Raw genomic sequence first — 17,583 nt, 5'->3', positions numbered from 1 at the left:
GCTCAGACATAGGGTCTTCAGTATACTTTGTCCTTTAAACTTTCCTTATGGACGGTGTGAAACATGCAGAAATGGGCCAAGGAGGATGGTGAGCTGCAGTGTGTCCGTCACCACTTTCAGGTCACCCTCCACCAGGACCCCCATATTTACATGTAATGTCAGGTGTTTTGATTATCAGCCATAGTCCATATTTCTGGTATGATTTCTGTCATTGTGGCTTATTGTAACCAGTTATCATATATAGAGTTCCGCCTCAGTTGACCGAGGAATTCTAGAGTTCACGTATAAGTCAACCAAGGCTAAGTTAAAATTACAACTGGCATCACCTCTTGGAGATCAAGAGCCCCCTATGTCTCCTACCTACTGTTTTAAGCAACACATCCCTCCCTTTTTTGCCCTAAAATATCCTTTATGCCCAGACTTGAATTGAGCCAGATGTGGAGTGCCATCTGTGCTCCCCCCTGACTTGCTTCCCTACCTCAGTGGTCACGGCTGTCCACAGCCTCTGCGTGTGCAGACTGCAAAGGGCTCCCTCCCTCGGCCCTAGTTGCCGACCAGGCCCTTGGGCCCTGATGTTGTTCTGGGGTCATGGCCAGCAGGCACGGGCGGGGTCCCCAGGGCCTTTGGCAGGGGTATGCCAGGGGAGCAGCACGCTCTGCTGGCCAGGCTCTGAGGGAGCCACTGGGGCCCTGGTTGTCTCAGGTCTCGGTGCCCAAGGAGCCTGGCTTCGTGGGCCGTGTGCGCACTCTTGAGTGTCTGTTGCAGGCCCTCTGTCTGCTGTTCCATCATGTTTGCCACGTTGAGAGCTCTGGCTTCTCGGTACTCAAGTGTTGCCATCTTAATCCTGATCCTCCAGGGCAGCACAGGGCTCAAAGAGGCCAGCAGGCCGCAGGTCCCGGGCCTCCCCTTCCTGTAGGTTAAGACTGAGGATAAACTCCTCTCTGGGGCGAACAGCTTCTGACATTGCCATCAGAAGGGGGACACAGGGCAGGCTGGATCCAGCCTGAGGCTGGTGGTCAGCTGTGTAGTAGAGGAGAAAGCTGGGCTGCGTGTCGGCGACTCGTCTCCCACGGCCTTCGGGCTGAGAGCTTGCTGGGTGTACGATAGGTCAGAGTGTGTCTGGATCTTTGGACCGGAGGGAAGTCCAGGCGCTGTTCTCACTTTTCCCTCTTCTCTGTGCAGTACGACAATCTCCTGAGCCAGTTCGGCTGCATGCAGGTGTCGTCGTCCTCCTCCTCCCACTCCCTGTCCGCCGCGGACGCGGGGCTGCCCCAGAGGGTGGGAAGCAACATCGAGCAGTATATCCACGACCTGGACACTAATTCTTTTGAACTGGACTTACAGTTTTCTGAAGAAGAGAAGAGGTTGTTATTGGAGAAGCAGGCCAGCGGAAACCCTTGGTAAGAACATACAGCTGTAAGCAGTGCTCCATTTAGAAACGCAGGGTGGAACGCGCGGGGATGAACGCCAGCCGTGGTAACTGACAGAGCTTGGGCGTCCTACCTTCGTCACCACTGCTGTAAAGGCTCTGCTCCCTTCCGCCTCACACAGCTGCCTTTCTGTAAATGAGGACTCTCAAAATGTCCAACTGGAAGTGGGTGTTTGGAGAGCTGTCTGGGGGGTGAGTGGGTTTGGGACCCTCCGGGCTCTGGCCCTTGGGACTTGGCAGGCCAGGCACGCCAGCAACCGTTTTGAGACCTGGATTCACCATGATTTAAATAACCACTGCCCAACAGCCTTTTCTGCCCTGGAGCGTTCAGATGCTCTAACAGTGGACCCATGTGATTGGCGTTTGTGTTCTTATCGAGGCAAACATCTTCCATGTTTATTGGCCATTTGTATTTATTTTTTGAGGTTCATTTGTATCCTTTGACTCTTTTTTTCTTGTATGTTTTGCATCTTTCTAAAATTGACTTTTCAGAGCCATAGATACGAAGACTATTTCTCTGTTTATTTTGCGAACATTTTTTTTCAGTTTATCTCTTCATTCTATTTGTGCATTTTTTGGTGGGGAGAGTTGCAGACTCTTACAAAGTTGAACCTGTTTGTGTGTTTATTTTCTGCTTTCCATCTTGGTCCTGTTGAGAAGAGCTTCTCCACCTAGACATTTTCTTCAAGCATTTTTATGGTTTCACCTTTTGCACAAGCAGAGAGGAGCCTGGGTTGGGGGTGGGGAAGGAGGTTTAGAGGAAGAGAGGCCACCTGGACATGGGCGCCATTGTGTGGAGGAATGGGGGTGGGGGACACAGAGGAAAAGTCACGGGTGGATGAGGCTAGGATTTTGTACAATTAGAAATGATTGTCTCTAGGGACTTCCCTGGTGGTCCAGTGGTTAAGACTTCGCCTTTCAATGCAGGGGGTGTGGGTGTGATCCCTGGTCGGGGAGCTAAGATCCCATATGCCTCGTGGCCAAAAAATGAAAGCATAAAATAGAAGCAATACTGTAACACATTCAATAAAGACTTTAAAAATGGTCCACATCAAAAAAAAAAAAAAAAAGATCATCTCTAGAAAAGTGAGTGTATCTCTTGGCCAGCTGAAACAATCTCCAGTTCTTGGGGGCTTATGTTCCCTGCATTGGTGTTCCGAGGAGCCCTAACGTTTACCGAGCAGGAGGGAAGGGCTCCTTCTGGGCGCCCTGCTCTGAGCAGGTCCATGCGCCAGGTTGTGATCCCTGAGAAGGGCCTGCTGTGTCCTCCCCACAGGCTTGGGCGGGTGCAGAGCACGGCCAAGAAACACTATTGCTGGTATGGGGGTGGCTACTCAGAAGGCCCATGTGCCTCGCCCGGGGCGTTTTCAGAGGCCCTGGGCAGCCCGGGCCCTTCAGCCTACGGTTCCGGGCAGGGCAGAGCAACTGGTGGCCGGTCAGGCCCTGCAACCTCTCACCCACTCTTTTTTTCGAGCTCTTTTCCCTTTCCTCCCAATTCAATCCCATTTGGAAGCTGACGACTGTGGAAAGCTTTAAGGCATCTCTCATTTGGTCAGTGGAGATCCCTCAGGCACATTCTTTAGAACGGTGATTCTCAATGCCTGGCCCATGGACCATAATAATGATTCTGTAATAATACTAAGATGGTATTTGCTTTTCTACTTTTATTTTCTATGAATGTACAGTGGAGTTTTTCAGAAGCTACACACTGTAGGATGACATTGCTTTGACAGCTAATGGAATTTGTGTTTTCTGTCTTTTGAATCTTCTAAAGAAGTAGCTTTATGGTGTAAATATGTGCACTTTTAGACATTAATAAGTTCTCAGTATTTCTGCTGGGCTCTTACTAGCTATTTTCAGCTATACCTCCTATAATTATTGTAACTTCCTATCATCGAGTAATTTACCGCTTTGCAATCCTGAAATTTTTCCTGTGCCCACATGGAAACACAGTGAAGAAGTAAGTATATTTTGAGTTGTTTGGCAATATTATTTAAAAATTTCTCAAGAACTTTAATAATTTCTATCTGAAACTTATTTTAGATTTTGTTGTTTTTTTTTTTTTTTTTGCGGTACGCGGGCCTCTCACTGTTGTGGCCTCTCCCGTTGCGGAGCACAGGCTCCGGACGCGCAGGCTCAGCGGCCATGGCTCATGGGCCCAGCCGCTCCGCGGCATGTGGGATCTTCCCGGACCGGGGCACGAACCCGCGTCCCCTGCATCGGCAGGCAGACTCTCAACCACTGCGCCACCAGGGAAGCCCTATTTTAGATTTTAATGATATATTCTAAAACAAAAGAACATTTATATGTTTTTCATATTTGAGTATAGATCATTGACTTAAAAAGGGAGAAGACTTGCTTTCCCACCCACAGTAGCATCACCTCAGTCTAAAGATGCAAAAAGAAGACACTGGGTTCTCTGACTCATGGAAGGAAGGAAGGAATCCACTCCAGAGAAACTAGGCAAAACTGTAAATATGAAACAGAAATAGGACAAAAGGCTGTCTTTCCCTGGCTTTATAGATGTGAATACCTTGTTGTGTTGTGTCTATGAACAGAATGTCTTTGCATACTATTTTGGTGCCAGTTAAGTTGCAGCATCATTTAGAGACCAGTCATTCAGAATTTTAAAGATACAGGAATTGAATATTGTAAGTGTACACGTGATGAACTCTTTCAGAGCCAAACGTCAGAAAGCCTCTGGAGCGCCTTACCCGAGGAGTTAAGTGGGGCGGCGGGAGGAGTCACACAAGTGCTGGGAGGCTGAAGAGCCTCGGGCCATTGACCCTGCTGAGTGAATGCCATTGATGCAGATGAGAGCCACTGAGAGGAATCCCGGCCACAACGGTGGTCCACGATACGATACAGGACTCTCTGGATTAAAGATGTGGCTGCGGAGGACACAGGGAGTGAGTTGGTATCTCTACCTCCAAATTGTTTTTTTGCCTTCCAAGTGGATGAATCTACAGACGGGACTACACTCACTGCTTTACTTGTATATACGTCTGGTGTTCACCCCAACTTACCATCAAAGAAAGATGGTTCTTTTACCTTTTACCTAAGTGCTTGGCAGAAAGCACAGGTTGTGTTGAGACAGTCCGTGTTGAGCACCTCTTTTGAATTTCACAGTTCTGAAACAAACTGTTGACATGTGCAGTGATGGTGCAGGAGCAACGGTGGGTAAAACTGTCAGTGCCAGGTCATGAATCCCTGCCATGGCACCAGGAGGTACGAGAAGAGCCGGCTCTTCACAGCCACACGATCACAGCGGCAGAGGAAAAGACAACAAGCCAGCTTCACTTAGGAGTGGTCATTGAAGATGATTGATTTAATTAATGTGCTGTAGAACGAAAAGGGAAGTACGCATAAAGCACTTCTGCACCTCCAGGGTGACGGCTACCTCAAGAAAAGCGCTGTGTGGTGGTTTGTGCTGGGAGCTGAAGGAGCTGCTCTTTTCATGGAAGACCATTTTCACTGGAAGGTTTGACTGACAAACTGGTTGTTCAGGCTTGGCTATTTGACCAACATTTTTCTGGAAAATGACTGGAATGAGCCTGTCACTTCAAGGAAGACAACTGCTGGTGTTTGTTACCAATGATAAAATCAAAACCTTCAAGTGAAAATTAGAATTGTGGGAAACTTTATTCATCACTGTGAGCTTAACATCTTCCCAATATTTACGGACTTTTTGGGGAGAAAGGTAGCAATATTTATGAGTTGATTTGTTGATATCATAGAATGAAATTTGTCAACATTTGGAAGATCTCCATAACTCAGCGAACCACTATTTCCAGATGACCAATGTTTGGTGCTGTAAAATCATATAAGGGCAGAAGATCTATTCAAAGTGCAAGGTAGGTTGGTGGATTCTAATGTCAAAAGTATGAAAAATTCATTCTTGGGGATTCAGATTCCACATGGCAGCTAACGTTTAAGAAACTACACTTCTGGAGTTTTGGTGTAGTATCAAAGAAGAATGCCCACAAATATCTAAAAAGGCTATTAAAATACTCTTATGATTTCTTTGTGTACTTCAGCCTGGACAGCATGTTCACAGTAGAGTGAAGGCAGAGGCAGATGTGAAAATCCAGCTCTCTTCTGTGAAGCCAGATGTTAAAGAGATTTGCAAAGTGTACAGCAGTGTCATGCTTCTCATTAATTACCTTCATTTTCGAAAGAAATTATTTTTAAAATTAAAAAATCATTTATGTTAATGTGGAATGGATTTATTTTTTAATGAATTAAATATTTGAAAATGCCTGTTTTAATTTCTTATACATAAGTATCGATGCATCTAACCCAAATGAAGGAGAGCTCTTTGGGGTCTTCCATAAAGTTAGAGTATAAAGGGGTCCTGAGACCTGAAGGGTTGAGAGGTGGCATTTTAGAGCAAACTGGCCGTGCTCATGTGGTCCTCCCTCACCTGCCTAGAAGCCCAGCGTGGATAGCCCGCCCGAGGTGGTTGTAGAGCCTTTCGGGCCCTGGCAGACTCACTCGGCTCTCCTGAAATGGCCCACAGTTGCTGGTGGCCTCAGGTTTATATCCTTGAGGTTGGTCTTCTCGGGGTTTGGGTGGGATGGGAGAGGGTGAGGAGAAGAGAACTGGCTTTGGAATCAAAAAAAGTGGGGGGTTTTACACGGTTACCCCTTGTGAAATGATGGTGGGAAAGTTGTGAGACTCTCAGCCCCCGTGTTGACATCTGTACAGAGTCAGTGACAGCTGTTGCCTGAATGGTGGGAGCCAGAGGCTGTGTGAGAAAGCGAGGCTGTGTTAAAGCCCTGTCTACACACTAACTACATGCTAACTACATGCTACCTACATGTTGAGAATCAGGCGTGTCTCTGACTTAGGTCTGGTTTCGGCGCTTAATCTGCAGACGGCATCTACCACCTGCCAGAGAGAAGAAGGTGCCCGTGCGGGGCAGGGGCCTGGGGAGCTTTCTTCAGGAGGGTGGGAATTGACTTTCTGAAGTAAAAGATCAAAATGATTCCTTTAAGTTCTTAAGCTTTTCAAAGTAGATCAATAACTGGTAACCTGTCTGTAAGCTGCTTGGTTAGTTAACTGAATGAACGGACCAGGGTGTTTATGCTAACAGTGGAGCCTCGGGCTGCTCCGTCCACCCACTCTGCGTCCTGCTTCCTGGGCTCGTTTCACCGCAGCCACAGGGTGCAGTCGGAGCCCAGCTTTGGCCTTTCCCGCTCTGGGCCACCCGTGGTTCTCCTGTCTCTTGGGACAAGCTGGGAGAGTGTGGTGGAGGCCTTGTCAGGAGATAGCTGGGCCCCTCCCTCTGCAGGGCTGGGAAGGGGCTCGCCTGCTTCCCTGGCTTCACGTTCACTCATGTGACTAGTACTGCTGTGAACATTTGTGCTCCTCCTTTTTGTTTTTCTTTTCCTCCTTAGAATTCCTGGGAGCTGGATTACTGCAGTATTCAGCGAGTCCTCCTCATTTCAGGGCCGGTGGTGGTGGTGAGGGTGAGAATGCTACTCCACAGCCCCCGCCTGCGTTCACCTCACCCCAGTGCACCCCAGTAGAACGCCTGAAAATTGGGGCTTGATTTCCTTTCTTTGTTTAGAACCATTGAGAATTTGTGGTCACTTAATTCCCTTTTGGGCATTTCCAGTTTGTGTCCTTTCTCAGTTTTCTCTCAAGGTTTTAAGCCTTTTATGTTGCTTTATGTATGCTCTCTAGAGTACAAATGTTTACTATTTATAGGTAATATTTGCTGAAAATCTTCTCCAGCCTGTTTTCATGTGAATTTTGGTTGTTTTTGTAGTTAGAGATTCCTTTTGTTCCCGTGTAGTCACGTCTGTTACTTTGTATTTGGTGACTTGTTCTGTTTTCAGCGTAGATGACTGGCCCCTTCTCTTTTTCCTTCTCTTGTTTAATTTACTGTTTTAAACCATCCTTCGTGTTAACCCAGCTGAGGCTGCAAAGGCTCCCTTCTGTCCTTGCCTGTCAGGCTGCCCTGGTGACCCGGCCCCAGCAGCCCAGCTAACTGGAGGCCTTGGTGGTGCGGTCCTTAACTGGCCTGGGATTAGACTGCACTCACCCCGCCCCCTGCCCCCGCCCCCCACCGCCGATAATTTAAAGTCTTCCGCTTATTATCAATTTGTGGTTCTTTACCTACGCATACATTCTGACATAGTAGGGCCTGCTGGTTAAGGGGCTTTCCCTTCGGCCCTGTATTTCTTGTGCTGCAGTGACCCTCATTACGTCTCTTTCTCACAAAATCTTGATTTTTTTCTTTCTTTCAAGTCTTGTTTTTGTTTGGTTGGTTTTTAAATATGTCTGAGAGGAAGCATCGCACTTTTCCTCATAAAGGTCATAACACTTTTTTTATTGTTATTGACATTTTTCTTAGTTGTTTTCAAAATCCATATGACGCTGTGTCAGTTTACCTGGGCCTGGGTCCTCCGTGATGGGGCACTGGTGGAGAAGCCCAGTGGGCTCTGGGGAGTGGGCCTTGGTCTGGTGGGTTAGGCTGGGCAGACCTGGGGGCCAGTTAAGCTTGGTGGGAGAACATCCCAAGAGGAGCCAGGGGAAGCAGGTGGATGTGCTCAGATACTCACATGGTAAAATTGTCACTGTTTGAGGTGACAATTGTCTTATGCCTTTTCCTGTTTCTACAGTAGAACCTTAGGAATTTCAGTAAAATCAGACAGAACATAAAGTAGTAACTGTTAGCTTTAACCAAAAGAGAGAACCTGCAGAAATTAAACTCCTACGAATCAAAGTGGACTATACTTGTTAACAACGTATATTAAGTCAAAACCTGTATTTGAAGCTTTTCCTTCTAAATTCCTGCTGTATTTGGATACAAGTGCTTTATTACTATGGTAGAAATACCAGATAAGATGTTCTCTTTTTTTTTGATGTGGACCATTTTTAAAGTCTTTTATTGAATTTGTTACAGTATTTCTTCTGTTTTATGTTTTGGTGTTTTGGCCTTGAGGCATGTGGGATCTTAGCTCCCCCACCAGGGGTCGAACCCACACTCCCTGCATTGGAAGGTGAAGTCTTAACCACTGAACCGCCAGGGAAGTCCCCAGATAAGATGCTCTTAAAGCAAGTTTCCCACTTGGCTCTTTTAGGGATTTGTGATTCTAAACAGTGCAGTGGCTTCTGAGCGCTGAGTTGGGGTCCCAGCTTGGGGAGGTGACTTGAGAACAACAGTCTGCATCCTGAGCTTGCCTCGCAGTGGCCTCCCCGCTCTGGTGAGGTTCTGTGTCTCACCCCAGCCTTGCTTAAAGTAATGAGGACTTGTGTTCCCACCACCTCTCCTCTGCCTTTCCCCTGCTGAGGAGAGGTGAGGGTAGGTGATATTTCTAGGATCTGTGGACCCTGGTCCACATACAGATTGCAAATTCTGTAAAGCAGTAGGGCTTGCATGCTAGGGTACATTTGGGTTTTCTCACATTACTGAAGCAGAGTTCACAGTGCCATCGGGGAGTTTGTTTTGAAGGGAGGTGTTCAGAGAATTTCTGTCTCTGACTCTGATATGGGTGTCTCATTCATGTTTTCTTCTTTTTATAGGCACCAGTTTGTAGAAAATAATTTAATACTAAAAATGGGTCCAGTAGACAAGCGCAAGGTAAGTTAGATTACTGTGGCTCCTTGCCGTGCGTCTGTATCTTCCTCCCAGTTCTCACTCAGGATCAGGCCTTGCTCCTCGGGCTCCTGTATAACTCTTTGCCCATAGCACCTTTGTCTTGGTTCCCTTTAAGAGATCATCTCTAGATTTCATAGCTGAGGAAGATTTCAGCCATTTGGGGGAGGCATTTGAAAGCTCGCAGAGGCTGTGGCAGACAGAAATGCAGATTCTCGTTTCTGACTGGGGAGCCAGGGTTCCGATTTGTGCCCAAGGCTGGGTTCACTGAGGTCAAGGCTTCTGTCTGGTTGAGGAGGTTCTGTTTGAATCCCAGCAAGTCATTTATTACTTCATTAGAATTCTTTTTGAAAATCTTACTTATTATGTCTTATGGATTAATTAAAATGGATTAACGTGTCCAAAAATATCAGATTCCACAAATGTTCTCTCTCTGCTGCTGTGGGTCCTTCTCAGTTCGGGCTCCCAGCCTGCATTGCTGGCCGCACTCAACCTCCTATACCCTGGGGCATCTCTGCCATGAGAACCTCTGTGAAGGTGGCTTGTGGCGGGACCGCCAGCAGACAGGACACTGTGCCTCGGCATGGAGCAGAGAGCAGGAGAAGCGGCAGGGGCCTGACTGCCAAGGGCAGGCCCCTCTTGGCCGACTCAGCAACAGGGCCGTGTGCTGGTGTGCTGGCCTCGGGTGCGCTGCCTGTGTGGCCGCTCCCCCACATGACGCCCGGCACGGGGGCGTCGGGATCCAGCTCACAGAGGGAGACAGGCCGGGCAGTGAGTGCTGCCCGCTTCTCTCTGACCTGAGGGGCTGGGTCCAGGTGAGGAGGAGGTGTGCACACCCCTCTGTCCCAGGCAAGTGGGCAGGTGGCCAGCAGTGGTCCCTGTGCCTGGAGCTACTCTGACAGTCCAACCTCGAAGGCAGCAGTAACTGCTGTCAGCATCCACTTCTGAGCCTTAACAAGCAGTGTCTTCTTTCTTTCTTTTTCTTCTTAATTTGCATCAGGGTTTATTTGCACGGCGACGACAGTTACTCCTCACAGAAGGGCCACACTTATATTATGTGGATCCTGTCAACAAAGTCTTGAAAGGTGAAATTCCATGGTCACAAGAACTCCGGCCAGAGGCCAAGAATTTTAAAACCTTCTTTGTCCACACGGTGAGTTTGTCCCCACGGGTTCTTCCTTGCAGGGCACTTAAGAGGCCTTTGGGCCTTTGTGCCTCCATTCAGAGCGTCCAAATGCTGTGGCCCAAGGAGGCATCTGGAGTTGGGGGGCAGTGGTCTCCCCCTTTCCCACCTTCCAGGGACCCCAATGTTCATGGCTCAGTTCAGAGTTGGGCTGGAGATGCCTGTGCTTGTTTTCAGTTTGGGGGTGACCTCAGGGAGCTATAGGTCATCACCTGTATGTTTAATTTCTGCACATATGTGGAAGGAAAAAGTTCACATGCTTATGTGCTTCCAGAAGGGACTTGCGGTGGCTGCAGTGGAGGGCGATTTCTTTTTACAGTTTCTCGCTGATGGGTGGAGGTGCTGGTCTTAGTGGGACTCCCTGGAGAATGTTAAACGTTTCTGTCTCTGCAGCCAAATAGGACATATTACCTGATGGACCCGAGCGGGAATGCTCACAAATGGTGCAAAAAGATCCAGGAGGTGTGGAGGCACAGATACCAGAGCCACCCGGACGCCGCCGTGCAGTGACGCCCGCGGCCCTGCACCCGCTGCAGGACGTGTGCCCAGCACGGCTCACCGCCACCTGGACACTTCCAGGCCACCTGCCAGCCATCTCAAGGGGGACGCAGACGGCGGAACCTTGCAGCTTTTTTATTTAAAAGAAAAGAAAAATACCCAACCACACAAAGAACAAAACCAATAACAAAAAGGAATTCAGGGTCGCTTTGCTTGCTCTCTGTGCCATGTGGAGCTTCTCGCACTCTGCTCGCCATGGGAACCAGCATCATGCACATCCGCCTGGTTCCCGCCCGGACTCGTAGACAGACTCGCGGCACCAGCTCTCCACCATGTGCCCTGTCACCTGCCGGTCCTGCTGTGGCCAAGGGGACCACCCAGGCATGTCTCTGGGCTCTCTCTGCCCCCGGATCATCGTGGAACTAACTTTTCACCAGGGAGCCAGGCATACCTCTCTTGGGGTGACCCCCGAGCTCCGCGGAGCAGGCGGGTTCTTGGCTTTTGTCCGTGTGCTCCTTTCTTCGCGTCCCTAGTGTATGGCCTGGTCCCCACAGCCCGTGCTTGCCTCCTCAAGTAGCCCTGGCTGCGAGATTTCTGCGGTCCTTGCTGTCTGTGAGTTGGCCGGGCAGGCTTCGGGCACTGAGAAGTAGAACAGGTTGTCCAGGTGAAATACGGAGTCGCTGCTGTGTTAGAAGGTGCCAGCCAAGCATTCTGATGTGTCATCCCTCGGAGCAGCGTTGCCCTCTGAGGCGGGGAACTGAGTACCTGCCTGGGAGGAATACCAGGTGCACCAGGAGATGGGGCTCAGTGGCTTCCCCTCCCCGCGTGAGGCCAGGGCAGTGCAGCAGACGGGCCTGGAGGCCTCCCTGTGGAGGAGTGAGAGCTGGTGGCCCCTCCTGAGAGTTTTGTTTGAAAGGTGGAGGGTTAAGTCAGGGCTGAGAGGTGCCTGGAGTCGGCACACTGGACGGTCCTCCATCACACGCAGGCCTCACGGAGGAGAGCAGGCTCCCAGCTGCCACATGCACGCTTTTCTTGCTAAAGTTGAACATTCTCATAGTCTAACTCAGAGCGTTTTTACATATGCACAGTGAAAATCAAAAAACCTTCTCATGTTGCCAGGTCATCTGGTCCCCATCAAGTGGACTTTGCCTGGAAAAAAGTGTCACTCACCTTGCATGAGGGGCAGGAACACCACACTTGAACCCAAGCCCCAGCCCGCTCTCCTTCAGTTTCAGGCTTATTTCCTTTAGCTCTTTAGAGGCTGCGCACTGCTGTGCACTTAGGATGGTCCAGGGCTTACCGGTCCGTTGATTGTCTTTGCTGCTGCCCCCTGAACAGAGAACGCCTGTCAGCCAGGCAGGGCTCAGCCATTCCTCTCCCTGCCCAGGGTGTCCCTGGGGGGCAGTCCTCAGTCCCAGGTGGGAGAGGAGCAGGCGCTGGGGCCTGCAGGCTGCCGCTCACAGACATGGCTCTGTCCCCAGGGGAGGGATGACTTTGCCATTTCCTTTAGACTTTCATAAAGGCACCAACAGAACCTCCCACAGAAAAGGTCCCGACTACTTCTCTGCCCCCGTCTCCTATCTCAAATGAACCATCCATCACCTTGTGTGACCACTGGTGCACATGTAGAGGAAAGATGTCTTAAACTGTTTTAGTGATATAATAGTAGTGGCTCTTAAACTAGGAAAAAGGTTCTGATGTGGAGAATCCCACGGTGCTTGGACAGGGAGAGGGGTTGGATGGGAGCAGAGGTGGGAGCCAGGTTTGCCAGGGGTTTCTGCTTGGGCTGTGTGTGTGTGTGTGTGTGTGTGTCGAGGATACCAAGGTGTAGGAGGTGCCTGCCCTGGGGGTGTGGTCGTAGACTGAGCCCCCTTTCCTCCTCCTCGTTTTGGAAAAGTCTTGCCTGTGTTCACGTGCTTTCCAGAAAGTGAGTCTTGACCCTTTCTTTCAGGACTTTGATTTCAGGCGCACTCCCGTGTTTATATTTACCCTCGTCAGAGCGTCCTCATCTGTGTGTGTGCAGTTAGGAGGGCGAGGAGCCCGCTCCTGCACAGCGTCTTTCTTGGGTGTCTGGTTGCAGGGAAATAAGCAGAGCTGATATTTGGCTTTTAAGAGAGCACTCGGCTGGGCTGCTCGGGGAGAGACAAATCTTCCGTTGCATTCTTCCCTCTGGATAGCGCCACTACCTCCTGGGCTTAACCGACAAGCTCCATCTTAACCTCCGAAACCAGAGAATGAGGGGTTCAGGGTTGAGCTCGAAGCTGGCAGAGCTGAAGTGACTGCCCAACCTGAGCCAGTGACAGCTGAACCCTTCTTTGTAGGTCACCGTTCTCTGCTCAGAGTCCTCTTTCCTTTTTGTTTTTTTAAGGCCCCTATATATTCCAGTCTTACCCTGTGCTTACTCATGTCATCTTTAGTTTTATCCACCTCATCCTTTGAGCCATCGTCCTGGCATGCAGGTGCCTTATGTTCTAAGACGTGGACGCGGGTGTCAGTCTCTGTACACATGCAGACATACCTAGAAATATATATAAGTGTGGTCTTAACCAAGGTGAGAAAGAAAATGCCCTGGTGTTTAATAGATCCAGGAGTGTCTTACTGAGAGGGGACAAGACAGGGATAAGCACCAAAGCCAGCACCTGTCAAGCAGCGATGGTCTCACACCATGCAGCCTCTCTTGGCACAGAGTGGAGGGAGGACGGCCAGGAGGGCCAAGTCTCTGCTGGCCCAGACAGCCCACTGTGCATTGCCTCTCTCTGGGAACATGAGGAAGCTGGGTTTGGATGGGGTTTCCTTCCCTCTGTGGACCTGACCAGGCCAGTGGGCAATGGGCAGCCCCATGTGGAGCACAAAGCCCCACCCTGTGAGTGGCACCCTGCGTGCCTGCCATCCTGAACCTTGACTCTGGGGAAGCTGGTTACGGACTTGCTTTGGGAAAGATGGCTCTTGGGGTCATGCCAGAGCTGACGGGAGCTGCACCTACCCCAGCCCCCTTGGGGGCTACTCTGTGGTATTTGTGGTGCAGGCCTGAAGGAATTGTAGGAGACAGTCTGTGGCACAGACTCCTGAGGACAGAGTGCCAGCCTGGGGTTCCAGGTGATTTTGTACTTTCTTAAAACATTTGTTTTCTGAAAAAAATCAACTGGAGGCTCAGCGCCCAGGAAAGACCACTGTGAGCATCTTGGTGCCTAGCCTGCTGCCCCCTCCTCCCCACCCGCACATGTGTGTTTGCTTTTGTAACTGAAGTGGGAACATTGCAACATGCACCATTTTGCACCCCACTTTTTTCACTTGGTATTTATCTTAATGTTGTTCAAAAACCTTGTTTTTAATGATTGTAGAGTTTAGTGGTTAATAATTTTTATCATAACTTATCTGACCATTTCATTGCTATAAAACATTTAGATGGTTTCTGGTTTCTCACTATTTAAATAATGCTGTGATTAATATCCTTATAAATCTTTGATTTTTGACTCTGATCTCCCTTGGCCCCACCCTGCCCAGATTCCTAGAAGTGGTATTTTGGGGTCAAAGAGTTTGTTCATTTTAAAGCTAGTATAGTCTCTCTTCTCCTCTGTCTTGATCTGATGCTTAGATGTTCAGAGTTCCAGTACAGAACTTTCTTAGTTGTGTCCTACAGATCCTGAACAAATCAATTTCTGGTAAGCTGTGTGTTCCCAAGAATGTTTGAATAAGACTGCTTTTTTTTTTTAAATGCTAAAATGTTGTCATTACTGCAGGCCATTTGTGACACATTTTTCCAAAAGCCAATTTCCTTATTTTTTTGAAAGAACCTGGTTGTGCTTGCATGTTACCTTCCCATCCCTGCTGCTATGGCTTTCAAGTGCTTGGTGATATTTACAGAGTCTTGTACTTTGTGTCCACAATGGTACTGAATTTGCATCTGCACAGTCAGCAGAGATAAAAAATGTTGAACTGACCTTGCCACATACTTAGTGGATGAGTTGTAATTAAGTTTATAGACTCAGAAAGTACATTGGGCCATTTGGAATCAGTAAAAGAGCAAAGGCTCTACTTGAAAAAGAAACCATGTAGACAACTAGATTTTACAGAAGTTTGTTTGCCCCCGTGTTCTTCAAATCGCGCGACTTAGTCAGGTCTTAGCAGTTCAGTAGAGCACGCTGGCCAGGCTTTTTCATTGTAGAATGTGATTGTCCTGGCTGACAAGGATTTAATGATTTCTCCTCCCCTCTCCTCGACCACAGTGTTGCAGGTTGCCTAGTTGTCTTGAAGTACAAACCACCCAAATTTGGTTTCATTCTTAATTTCTCCACTTCAGTTTGGGGTGTGTCAATTCTGAGGTGAAACATGCATGAAAGATTTTTCTAGGTGCCATGCTCAGTGCCATCTGGCTGTGCCAGAGATTATGGCCAGATTGTGCAGAAGTAGGTTTCCTACCTTCCCTGTGACACCCCAAATTCCCTTCTCCCCAGGTTGGTCCGCAGAATGAGGCAGAGGCTGCAGCCACTATGAGAACATGGTGAAGGTACTATTCTTGGAGATGGTGCCATATGCGTTTTTCCATATTGTTTCTTTTCATATCCAAACCTAACATGAACTGATGGTGACTCAAGTGGGTGTGGCCCTTGTCTCTTAGGCAGACTACATGGCAAGTGCCTTAAATCGGGGCAGGAGTCACTCCCAGAGCCTCTGAGGGGTGCAGGCTGCTGGCCCAAGATTGCAGGGTTGTAAATTAGGCTGCCTGTGGAGAATTGGTCTGGGGCGGAAGCTGTTCCAGCAAAGGGCAGTTTTATCTGTAGCTCAGACAGCGTGGTGGGCAAGCCTACATGTATACCTGAATTTCCCCCAGAATTCATTTCTTCAATATGAAGAAATACCAAACTTTATGTACAGAGAACTTTTTACAAAAGGCAAAATGTTTTTTAGCTGTGTAATCCACCCTGGTCTAACCCATCTGGCTGAGTGACTATGAATAAGGGTCGTTTTGCTGATGAAAAGCCTCTGTCATAAGTTTGGACACTGCAATCAAATTTTTGCAATATTTAGAGCTGCTGTAGCTGTTCTTTAACAACACAAAATAGGATGAATCAGTAGTATGTTAGCTGTCTTTCAGGTTGGTGGCAGTCAGTTAGAACATGTATAATATTCTCTACCTGGTCTGTAGCTGTAACTGTGATGTACAGGCAAAGCAAAAATTAAAAAAAAACTTATGAAGACAAATAATGCAATGATATTAGGATATACACTTTTGTATTTTTATTCTTATATAAGGTTATTTGCTGGCTCTTGTTGGCCTCTAGTTCAGTCTGTGTTATTTAAAATCTAATATATGAATTATTTGGATTGAATTCATGTTCGGGGCCACGTTGTTGTATGTATTGATGTACAGCCTTGAATGTGAATAATTATTGTAAACTATATTTTACAACTTTTTTTCTGGCTTTATTATATAAATTTTCTATTTGGTCGATGATTTAATCATATCATAATTTAATGAATCTGTTTATTCTTTTTTTCAAGTATTTGTGCTTTAGATGTAGTTACCGGATGATGAATTTTCCAAGTATGCTCGGTAGTCTTGTAATAAAAAAGCATGTAGAGTATAGACGCTCGCTGACGTAGCTCTTCCTTTGGCCGGGTCGCGGGTCGGGTGACCTGGATTCGGGGCCGGGAAACGGGCGTCCGGTTATGCAGGTGCCCGGCGGAGGCCAGCGAACCCCTCTAGAGGCCGACGCCCGGCTCCGCCGCGGCCCGCTCACACCGGCGTTATCGGACCACGCCGCGCCGGGCTCCGGCCGGAAGGTGGCATGGCGGGCCGCTTTTCCGGACCTGAACTTCCGCCTCCCGCGTGACGTCGGGGTGGGCGCTTTACGAGGGCGGACCTGTGGGCGGGACGGAACTCGGAGGACTGTATTAAAGGCCGGACGCTTCCGGTAGAGAGGAGCTGTGGCGGGGCTTGCTGGGATAATGGCGGAGAATCACTGCGAGCTGCTGCCGCCGGCCCCGGGCGGCCTCGGGGCGGGGCTGGGGGGCAGCCTGTGCCGCCGCTGTAGCGCGGGGCTCGGCGCCTTAGCCCAGCGCCCTGGCAGCGTGTCCAAGTGGGTCCGGCTCAACGTCGGCGGCACCTACTTCCTCACCACTCGGCAGACGCTGTGCCGGGATCCGAAATCCTTCCTGTACCGTTTGTGCCAGGCCGACCCCGACCTGGACTCGGACAAGGTGAGGGCCGCGCGGGCCAGCCAGGAGGGTTCGGGCCACCCTGGTCGGCGGCCTGCCGCACGCCCCCTACCCCACGCTGAGGAGACCCGCCCCGGCTCCGAGCCCCGTGCTCCCCTCGTCACCAGCTCGACCCGAGCCCCCTGACTCCCTGGCCTGGGCCGGGGACGGAGAGGATGGCGCCCTGGCGCCCACCACCCTCGAAGATCCCCAGCCAGTCCACCTCGGGGTGTCTCTCTGTCTCGCCCTCTCTGCTCTTCGGTGGAGGAGGTTTCGCAGACCCCAGACTCTGCTGTGGATCTACTTTCTTTTCCTCCCCACATTGTTTTGCCCCGGGTGTGAGAACACCTCTTCTCCGTCCCAGTGTACTTAGTGGCTCTGGAATCCGAGAACCCTGGTGTTCTTCTCATCTTCTCACATTCCAGACGTTTGACTTAACGTTGGTGTGGGGGGTTGACACGGGTGGCCTGCCTTTCCCAGTGACTTGCATTTAGAGAGTTGGTTCTCCATCGTTTTCAGCCGCAACACGAACCCACTCAGCACTCTCAGAAAGTGCCGTCCATAGAGTGATTTTTCAAACGGAATGTTGCTCATATTAAGGGGTGGCTTAGGGGTGTTAAGGAAGAGCAAAATAGGAAATATTTTTCAATCTGCTTTCTAATTTACCTA

At 49.3% G+C, this 17,583-nt stretch overlaps 2 protein-coding genes across 3 annotated transcripts in view; both read left to right on the top strand.

Moving 5' to 3' along the window:
• Positions 1–16,301, top strand: part of PDPK1 (3-phosphoinositide dependent protein kinase 1) — a 72,459-nt gene extending 56,158 nt beyond the window's left edge. Inside the window, exons 11-14 of the mRNA XM_081256836.1 lie at positions 1,183–1,400; positions 8,963–9,020; positions 10,036–10,188; positions 10,612–16,301. Coding sequence (XP_081112962.1) covers positions 1,183–1,400; positions 8,963–9,020; positions 10,036–10,188; positions 10,612–10,728 — 546 coding nt within the window. The 3' untranslated portion in view covers positions 10,729–16,301. The remainder of the gene's footprint in view (positions 1–1,182; positions 1,401–8,962; positions 9,021–10,035; positions 10,189–10,611) is intronic.
• A 326-nt stretch (positions 16,302–16,627) lies between these two features.
• KCTD5 (potassium channel tetramerization domain containing 5) overlaps positions 16,628–17,583 on the top strand; it is a 28,067-nt gene continuing 27,111 nt past the window's right edge. For both annotated transcript variants that reach the window (XM_081256644.1, XM_081256645.1), the window contains exon 1: positions 16,628–16,917. In XM_081256644.1, coding sequence (XP_081112770.1) covers positions 16,666–16,917 — 252 coding nt within the window. In that variant the 5' untranslated portion in view covers positions 16,628–16,665. The remainder of the gene's footprint in view (positions 16,918–17,583) is intronic.

Source organism: Mesoplodon bidens, assembly GCF_964165515.1.
Source record: "Mesoplodon bidens genome assembly, chromosome: 15".
Lineage (NCBI taxonomy): Eukaryota > Metazoa > Chordata > Mammalia > Artiodactyla > Ziphiidae > Mesoplodon > Mesoplodon bidens.
The sequence above is the reverse complement of the archived record's forward strand: the minus strand, read 5'-3'. Positions and strand labels throughout refer to the sequence as shown.